At 36.8% G+C, this 10,252-nt stretch overlaps 1 protein-coding gene across 1 annotated transcript; it reads left to right on the top strand.

The window, feature by feature from the left end:
- The first annotated feature begins 414 nt into the window (after positions 1 to 414).
- Positions 415 to 8,167, top strand: LOC135743443 (uncharacterized). The gene is made up of 9 exons (XM_065261157.1): positions 415 to 544; positions 656 to 811; positions 897 to 1,037; positions 1,540 to 1,797; positions 2,025 to 2,402; positions 6,187 to 6,438; positions 6,598 to 6,704; positions 7,576 to 7,611; positions 7,700 to 8,167. The coding sequence occupies exons 1-9, from the start codon at positions 490 to 492 to the stop codon at positions 7,703 to 7,705; spliced, it is 1,389 nt and encodes a 462-aa protein (XP_065117229.1). The 5' UTR covers positions 415 to 489; the 3' UTR covers positions 7,706 to 8,167.
- Positions 8,168 to 10,252: the final 2,085 nt, after the last annotated feature.

Raw genomic sequence — 10,252 nt, 5'->3', positions numbered from 1 at the left:
ATTTTTGCTCACACCTCCAAAGTAGTAATTTTAACATGTTATGATAAATTATCTGCCGGGTATCTGTGTATTTTGAGCTAAATCTTCACATACCTACTCTGGGGACACCAATGATTTATTTTACATTTAAAAAAATTATTGTGGAATGGCCTCTTTAAGGAATAGTTCCATCCAAAATTTTTAATTTGCGCCCCTCGGAAGAGAAGTCACCAACCGCCATTGCTGTTAAATAAGAAAATGTTTATCTATTCACCCCAAATATGTGGGTAGATGACTTTTTTAAATGTAGGCATGTCTAATTCTGCAAAATGATTCACTTGCTAAATGCTATTCTATATCGTTTATGTAGACATTTTGTAGGCAGTTTACAGAGGATCCCTAGTGGAACTACCATACTGCTGCTGATTGATGCATTTTTATGGCCATGAAATTAGTGAAGTGAAACTGAATTTTTTCAGATTTCCTCTTTGTTTCTCCCGTTATAACACAATGATGTTGTGTTGGATTTTAATACTTCTGACCCTCCGATTTTTAAAGGCAGAAGGTAAGTTTGGCTTAGCATGTAACACATACTAACCGTTTCTTGCAAAAATCTTGGTAATTGTTTTATGACAGTAGCAGCCTGTGCAAGTCTTATGTGCTCTTCTACCATCAGAAACGGACATTTACGCACAGGAAGGAGGAACTGTAACTCTGCCCCGAAACTTACATGGAGGATCTACTAACTATCCAAACATGGTTTATGTGAACTGGTATGGGCCAGACAAGACCCTTGTAATCAGCAGAAACCCTCAATCTGGAATTCAACCAGGTGAGAATTGTTTTATTTAAGCCTATGCTACAATAATAATGAGGCTATCATGATATAACAGCACATGTATGTATATTCTTTGCAGGGAAAGACAAGGCACGGTTCTCTATGTTACTGGATTTCTCTGTTCAAATTTCACCAGTACATGAAAGTGATTTTGGACTTTTCAGATGTGAACAACACATATTTACAGAGACGTATACCAAGACCTACAGATTGCGTCGTGGTAAGACAGAGGAAAAAATACAGAGAGGTGTTCTCAAGAGAAATAAAGGACAGAGATTAACATTCAAATCATTTTTAAAATCCTGTTTAAAAACACACATTTTTAAAAACATGAATTCCTTTCCAATTAGTTTTTTTCTCAAATAGATGATGAAACAATAAATAAAAATAAACAAGGTAGTAAATAATTTTGACTTGTGTGGGAATTTGAAGAATACAGAAGATGTGGTGTGCCATCTAGTGCCAGAGGACTGAACTACAGAATAGGAGAACTGCAAATCTTTTTAATAATCTATTTCCACAATAAGACCACTGAAACCATTGTAGCCTCAATTCAGGTTTTATTGACAGAATTACATTGGTTAAACATTATTCACATACACATTCACTTTAACATCCAAATCTTTTTTCTACTTGTGTTTATTACGTTAAATTATTACACATTGCAACACTTTCACTTTGTGTATATTTCTCTAATTCCAGCTGTTTTCTCTTTATTTTAGTTACTGTAAGTAGACCGCAGGCAGTGATGGTAGGAGAAACCCTGTCTCTGAGATGTGAGCTGGAAACGGGTCAATTCAGCCAAAAAGCCATTGTTAATTGGACACCACCTGAAAACTCAAAATGTAACGTAAAGAAGGGTGGCTCTGGTGGTTACAATACAGTGTCAAATGTGCCCGTGTGTGCTAGTGGTGTTTGGACATGCACTGTTAAGTATGATAAGAGAGAAGTCAAGGCAACGACGACTGCTTATGTAATAGGTGAGCATGCACGCAGGAATTTCTTTATACTCTGTGATTTGTCTATATGAATAAGAAACATACAAAATGCATATACTGTATAAGAAGAACAGAAAATGCATATACTATAAGATGAACAGAATATATATTAATTTGTAGCTTCAAAGAAGTGTTTTAGTCCTGTGTGACCTTGCTGCACTGCATGCATAATACAGGGTTTTACTTTATTTTTTTGTCTTATCTTCCAGATCTCTCTACTCCATCAGATCCCATTTATACCTCTGTCTCCAACTCCACTTCTGTCAACATTCCTTGTTCTTTATCCGATGACATTCCCTGGGACCTCTTACGTGACCATCTGCTGGGGGGTAACTGGAGTTTCAGTCCTCTAAGCAATACAAACCAGCAACCTCCAAAAGATGTTCTCACCCTCCATATAAATTCAACAATTAAATGGATCGCCACAAAGGATGCACCCATCAATGTCCAGCAGAGAGAGTTGAAAGACAAGGATCTGTCCATCATTAAGCTGCCTGTGTCTGAGGCGATCAGGGGGGAGTACACCTGTGCTCTCAACTTTAAAGGCAGGACTTTCAGCAAGAAAATCAAGGTGGAGGTTTTGAAGGGTAGGTGAAGTTACTTGCATTAAAGGGACAGTTCATACAAAAAACAGTTCTGTCAATATTTACTCACCTTTATTGTCATTCCAAATATGTATGCCTTTTCTTTTGTGAAACACAAAGGAGTAGCTCAGCAAAATATTATAGCTTAAAGCTCACATAACACACAGCGTTTATACCCATCTGATGTTAATCTTGAGTCGTATTATATCCTTCATATATCCAAAGGGTCTTTAGTTTTATCAGATTTAAGAAAGACAGATCAGCTGTACCACCCAAATTTTGATAGAAATCAAGTGTTAAACTTACACACATGCACTCCGTTGCTACCTCGGAGCAACTATATCCATTGTTTCCATAAGGCTAGGTTGCTTCTTTGGTGACATTGACTTTGTGTCATCTCTTTGTTAGTGTGTGGTATTTTTGGTTAAAGTGCCCATATAAGGCTTCCACTGTACTTCCAGCACTGAAATTGCCCATTAAAGAAATAGAACAAAATTGTTATGTAAACTTTCCGAAACATTTAAGAACCCTGGTGCATTCGGCACAGAAATAACTGCTGTTTTGACACTTTGGGCTTTATCTTACACCCGGCGCAATGCAGCGCAATGCGCGACGCAAGTGTCTTTTGCTAGTTTCCACCATGCGCAATTATCATTTTCACGTTTAGCGCCACGTTGTTTAAATAGCAACTGCATTTGCGCCCCCTTTTGCGCCCATGGGCGTTCTGGTCTGAAAACGAAGTGTGTTCAGGCGCATTGTTGGCACAATGCTATTTTGAGGCAAGTAAAATAGACTACGCCATTGACCAAAACCTGGTCTAAAGTCTAAAGTCAATGGCGAAATATGTTTTTTTTGTTATTTAAAGAGCGCAGTAGTAATATACGCCTAAACGGGACGACAACGCGGGTTTGCTTAACACATACATGAATGCGCAGCAGCACAAAAACGCTTTTAAATATGAAAGATTAAAGGATTGAATGTAAAAGATTATTATTGAGTCTCTTGGACATAAATGAGGACTAATTATGAGACGTTAGAAGACAAAAAGGGCTGCTTCACCTGCAGCCTGGTAAGTAAATAAATGCTTTGCTTTAAACAAATGCATCTGTTTTTAAATGTTTTTTTTTTAAAATGTTACCTCATGGATTTATTGTATATGATGACTCTGTACCTGTGGATATGGTGGGATGAGAAATTTTTTTAAGTAATGCTTAAACTGACGCTGTCCAAGTGCTGAACCTTGCGGAGAGCCGTTTGTAAATTCTTTATCTCCTGTTTGTTACAAATAAAGTATTTTTAGAGTACAAACCTTTTCTTACATACTTGTAAATTATTTTTTGATGATTTTGGATAGCCATACATTTAAAGCAATTCAAAGCCTGCTTTTTACTTCCATGACTAAAAGAAAACGGGTTTTAACCTCTTCAACCCTGAGGACCCTGTCCCGGGTCCAGAATTTCGTATTTTGACTTAATATAAAAGATTCTTTTAATCTTTAATGCTCCGTCATGGACCCCAGTAACACATATGAGATACTGTTTGAAAGCTTAGAGTCTCTACTTTCTGCAGATATGCATCACTTTGACACATGTTTTACTGTAAGAAAGTTATTTACACTTAATTTACACTATCACCCCCCCAATATTTTATTATATCATTTAATATTTACATATTTCATATTTTTCAAAAATGACAAACATGGGCAAGTCTTATATCAAATGAAAGCTCTCACTCTCAGGAATAAGGCTACAGCGTTATTTTTGTTCTAATATCAACACATATCCAACAATCGCTGAATGAATAATAAGGTAAAAAATGGTCTTTTGTAAACATATGTGAAACTTGAGTGTGGACTGCCTCAGATAGCACATATAGCCACAAATGATACACCATCTTTTATTTTAGGTCCTACTCTAAACAATGAGTCCATTCACAGCATTTTCTTTGGTTGTATGCATATATAATCCCTTGCTATTTATTATATGTGCAAAACAAAAAATTAATATTTATATGAAAAATGTATTTTCACACCCTTTAGTAAAATGAGAATAACTTTTGAATGCGACATGCTAAAGAGTTCATTCTTTTTTTGGGTGTTTACTGTCTGCTGCTGCTAACAACCAGAACTGTCTGCAGTCTGCTAGAGCACCCAGAACCAGAGTTATACACTATCAAAGACAGTATTTACAACATAAAAAAGAAAATTTGGTGTTTCATCATATGAAAAACAACATAAATAACAAAATTTGTCACAAACAGCAGCTTTTTATGTAACTTCAAAGGGTTTTCTTTAAAATGATATAAAGAAATTGCATTTATTCCACTGTATGTGGTTATGGGGACACTTCAAATGTTCTTAGGCAGAAATTGTATACAAAAAGGGTATTATTCCTCCCTTTAGTTGGAGTAAAATAACTTTTGCATAGATTGTGATAGAGAAAAAATTCCTTTTTCCTCTGTAAGCTGACAATTGTTGGAATCAAACAAAACTGTCTTCAGGGACCTGAGATACCCAGGGCCAGAGTTATATACTTTCAAATAAAAACTTTAGAAAAAAACATCAAAAAGCGCCTATTTATTTTTGTGTTTATTAGAGGCCTGACATCACATACAACCATGTTGAGCACTTTTAACAGTGTTTTATGTAATTTCAAAGGGTTACCTGTAAAATGATACCAAACTTTTGTATGTAAACCTCTGCATGTGGGTATGGGATGCTTTTGAAATTGGGTAGGCCAAATCCAGGCGAAAATCCCCAAAATAGCTTCAGGGTGTAAGAAGTTAATAAAAAAAAAGTGAAAAACAACACAATTATTTAACATTAATCTTAAACTGGGGATCTTTTTCATCCGCTTAGTTTTTCAGTTTACGAAGTAAACTTTAGACAATGCGCTTAGATCGTTAAAATAGGGCCCTTTATGTTTAGCATGAGGAATTTAACATAAACAGTGTTAATAAGTCAGAATGCATGAAATAGCTTTACACCCCCCTTCAAGCACAAGCAACTCTCATTTTAAACAATGAATGTGGATTGGGAACCAGAGCCTGTAAATTTTCACAATAGACAGAAGCATCATATATGTAATGTGTTCCTTTTTTAAAGCCATACGATGGCTCTGTATGAAGAACGGACTAAATTAAGTCATAATCTTGCCTTTAAAATCATATTCGACAATAAAAAAAATTAAATGTACATGTTAAAGGGGGAGTTCAATGGTATTTCAAGCTTTCTGACTTACTGACACAGCTATAGAGTTGTTTCCTCATGCTAAACGTAGGCAAAGTGTCAAAAAAGCAGTTGGACGTGTTACAGAGTATTTCTGTGCCGAATGCACTTCTCCAGGGTTCGTACAAGTTTCGGAAAGTTTTTCGATTACAGGTCCAACTGACGTTTCAGGGGTTTTCTATACGTATCACTTCTTTATATGGGCACTTCCCCTGGAAAACCCCGCCCACCCGTCAAACAGCGGGAGACGCTAGAACTTACAAACATTCACATCAAGAGAAGTGTTGTGTTGCATGACTCGTACTCCCTCCACCCACTGTAGTAACTCCTCCTTCTTCATTTTTTTGTACGTTATCGGAAAGATTCGGTTCTTTTATAAATCTGATTAAACTAAAGACTCTTCGGAGATATAAAGGATGTCATACTACATACTACTACTTAAAACATCTAGAACAGCTTTCTTACTGCAGTCACAAAACACACAAAATGTGAATAAACAATATTTGATAGTTACTTTTTGCATTATCTAATCTGAACTGTCTCATATTTCTTCCCTGTAAGTTACATCTACTGCTACACGTAGTCCTCTTATCGAAGGCCAAAGGGTGAATCTGTCATGCTCATTAGGACATAATACAACCCATGAGGTGAAATGGAGACGTCCATCTGGTTCCACTCATCCCCTTCTCAGCTCATCTCCTCATTCAGCATTTCTGTCCTTCCTTGTGAGGGTGGAGGACAAAGGCAAATGGACCTGTGAACTCTGGGACGGCCAGAAGTTGCTGACATTTTCAGAGATTTTTCTACGGATTGGTAAGAAAAAAAGAGTACAGAAATTTGATTTATCAAGATTGTGCACTGCTATTACTATGAATGGGGACAATTCCACGCTCAATATGGCCGCTCTAGAGTAGTAGAGTGAAAAGTGTGCAATACAATGTGTAACGCTGCTGTTGTTAAATTGTTTCACAGAGAAAGCTCCGGTGGACATCTGGCTTTGGGTTGCCATCAGCAGTGGAATTGTGGTCTTCATCTTGCTTCTAGTTGTTATCATCAAAGCCATTCGCAAACATAAGCAGGTTAATATTTTTCTCAGATTAGACTTTTAGACTTTCAGTCCCAACAAACAAACAAACAAACAAACAAACAAACAAACAAACAAACAGGACTGTCATTCATGCAGATTTAAAGATGCGGTAGAATGGAAAACTATATTTACGTAAGCATAGATAAATAATAAGAGTTCTGAACACGGTAATGACTTATCTTGAGCCTTAAACATGATTGTTTCCTCCTTATGTAAACCTTGTGCAGGCAAAAGACCTGAAACTAAAAAAACAGGCAAGCCTCAACCTGACACTGACTGTGACGTTACAGTCTAAATGTACGCCCTCAGCATTACACATTAATTACAAAGTTGTTACAATGCTTAAAATGTGACTGCTGAATTAATCCTATATGCTAGTTAATTCTCTATGCTAGCGTTTAGGCTGAAGTTTTACTACTGACGTTACAGTTACGTTTTGCAGGTCCATACTGAAAAAACACAAACTTACACAGAAACGTTTGTTTCCAATCTAAGAATATTGAATTATTCCTCATTCTGTATCTTCATCTGATACAGGCTCAAACATGAGGTCTATTTGAACACACACAGAGCTACTGAAATGAGCCGATCTGTAAAGTAGCCAATCAGAGCAAAGCTCAACATTAATATTCATGACCCTTTCAAATAAGGTAATAACAGACAATTTCATTCTGGGTACAAATCCTAGGGTTGTAAATGGACTTGTAAAACCATCTCCCGGTAATTTTTGCACTAAATAAAGCCACAGACCTTCTATGTAGGTATCAGAGAACAATGTAACATTTTGTATTAATGGATTTTTGGCATCTTTAAAAGATGTAACGGCTCATAAGTCTTAAAACTTTCTTAATCTTTCTCAACAGATGTTGATGTACAGACGACAAAGACCAGATTCTGTAGTAAGTTTGGTGTTTGTTATATAACTAAACACACACATGAAAATAAACATAAATTATAATCAGTTTTTTTTAACCGTCTCTCCTCTAGTCCTAATGAAATGGGATTCTAAAAGACCTGAAGAGACTTTTCATGATTGATGATCGGCTGCCTGACAAGATTACACCCATTATTACATTATACATTTTTGATAAAAATAAAAGGTGTAAATAACACAATATATGCTGTAATTTGAATGAAAGCTTCATGCTTGAAGATCATGACAATTAAATTTAAAATCAAGTGTTAAAGCTCTATACTCTCTACTGTATACATTTTAGAAATCATCCTGCAATGCAAAACATCCCTTTTATATTTTCTGGAAAATCCTGCTGATGTTGTTGTCGTTTTTTATTCTTCTGTTAAGGATAATATTTACTTACCTCCTTATACTTGTATGGTTCCTCTGATTTGCTTGTATTTTTTATTTAAAATAAATAAATAAAAATGAAATAACAATAGTATAAAAATGTTGAAATGAAGGAAATAAATGCATTATGTACCCACATATGTCTACAATTCGCCGGCTCAGAATTAAAAGATTCTATCTGATATTTTTGTCAAAATTTAGTTAAAGAAAATTACTTTACAAATAACTGCAATTTTATGTTTCAAACAGAGATGGTGATAGAAAGGCACAAGTTACACATTGCAGGTTTAAACGCAGCTTTACAATAATTACAATAATACCGCCCCTTAATCTGCACTATCAAACCAAGGCACTGCCATTTAGTGCAGAGAGAAAGAGCGAGAAAAAATTTACAACACAATTGAATTTAAATGGCAAAAAAACACCATCATTCCATTCAGCTTTTGCATTTCATACGCTCAATTGCATTTTAAAGGACACACCCAAAAAGGCAAATTTTTACTCAGGCATGTGTAAGGATAGCTACAGGACCAACACCTGCACAGCCCAGGGGGGCAGGGTTTCATATTTTATTGAAGCTTCCCTGGACGCCGCCATTGCTTAGCGAACACCCATCTGCTGTTAGCATCCCATTGACTCCCATTCATTTTGGCGTCACTTTGACAGCGAATAACTTCACATCTGAGGCGTTTAAAGACTCCATTTGTCCATTAATTATTTCTAAAGAAACACGAAAATGTATAAAAGGCTCCATTACCATGTATCTTACGTTATGTCCCAGTAGAAGCAGTTTTTGTAAAAATAGGCTAACGATTGCGTCATAACCTGCGACTTTCTGTCGCACAGTAGAGAAATTACCGTATGGACTTGGGCTGCGTCCGAAACCGCATACTGTATAGTAGGTACTGAATTAGATGAAGTACCTACTTACTTGGCGTTAAAACAGTAGGTACTGTATAGTATGAATCCGGGTAGTATGAATGAGATTCGGACGTACTACATCCGCCATGTTGCTACATCACGTGACATACGTCGTCATCACGTCATTTCATTTCAGCGCGAAAACAGCCGCGTGCATCTTCTTCTTCGTTGGATAACTCCTCGTCCGGGGCATCATGGGATAGTGAAGCGTCCATCGTATGCACACTGCAAAATCTAACCGGAAGTAGTAGGTCATCCGGGTACTTTTCGCATACTGTTTTTCGAATACTATGTATTCGGACATACTACTCGCCTCGCCTACTGCTTTTCGCGTACTATATAGTATGTAGTAGGCGGTTTCGGACGCAGCATTGGAGAGAAGCTCACAGGCAATCTTTTACTGACACACCCAGGAAGTGCGTGCTTCTAATTGACTTCACTTGTCTCCGTTGAATCCAATGGGGTCGCTGTGTCCATTTCTTTTACTGTCTATGGCACAGCCCCCCAACACAAAAAATAAAAATCTTAAAAAGTGTTAGATCTTAGATAAAAGTCACATGCAAATATAGACATATTTGAGAATTAAAGGTCACCAAGCACGCTACAGCAATCTGCAGGTATTTTCTTTACCTCAGGCTGTAGGCTCAGAGTATTACTGTAATCTCTCCACTAGATGACAGCAGAACTTCATTGCGCGAAAATCACAACACAAAACACACTGCCCTAAAAAAGTGTCACGAAACCAACCCCCATCCAAAAAGAAAAAAACCTAACACCTTTATTCTACTATATTACCACTTTTGATGAAAGAGGGAGGATAGTGCATGGCAAGCCAAGAGGAGAGCTGTGCAGACCATTGGTGCATCAAAGTACTGCGATAGCGAATTGAATGTCATACCCTGATCCGTCTGCGCAGTCCAACACACTTGCTCTCCACACGTGGTTAAACTGTAGAGTAAAGGTAGTGGGATCATTTCACTTTTTGTGTAGGTTGGAGGAGTGGTTTCGTGAAACCCCTATGGCTAAAGGGGTTTCATTACACTTTTCATTTATAGACTGGCACTTTTTACAAAAAGTAGCCTATTTCTGTGGTTTCGTTGAAGCAGGTGAACTTTTGGTTGTCAGTCAATGCGTGAACCTTGTTTTCCTCTCTCTGTCCACTAGATGGCAGAAGAGCTCATTATATTGCTGTGTGTGAAGTGAGACACAAAGATTTTTTTATAAAATTAAAACATATAAATATTACTACTTGACATATAAATCTTACTACTATGTATTACTAGTATTCAAAACCACTATCGGCAAGCCTAAGC

Source organism: Paramisgurnus dabryanus, chromosome 13 (genome assembly GCF_030506205.2).
Source record: "Paramisgurnus dabryanus chromosome 13, PD_genome_1.1, whole genome shotgun sequence".
NCBI classification, from domain to species: Eukaryota; Metazoa; Chordata; class Actinopteri; order Cypriniformes; family Cobitidae; genus Paramisgurnus; species Paramisgurnus dabryanus.
Note: the sequence above shows the minus strand (reverse complement) of the source record. Positions and strands in the feature narration are given on the sequence as shown.

Bases quoted from the DNA above. Each gene is read 5' to 3' on its own strand.
- LOC135743443 (XM_065261157.1), top strand. From the start codon at position 490: ATGATGTTGTGTTGGATTTTAATACTTCTGACCCTCCGATTTTTAAAG. The intron at 812-896 runs GTGAGAATTGTT...TATTCTTTGCAG, and splicing joins TCAATCTGGAATTCAACCAG to GGAAAGACAAGGCACGGTTC. The intron at 6,439-6,597 runs GTAAGAAAAAAA...ATTGTTTCACAG, and splicing joins AGAGATTTTTCTACGGATTG to AGAAAGCTCCGGTGGACATC.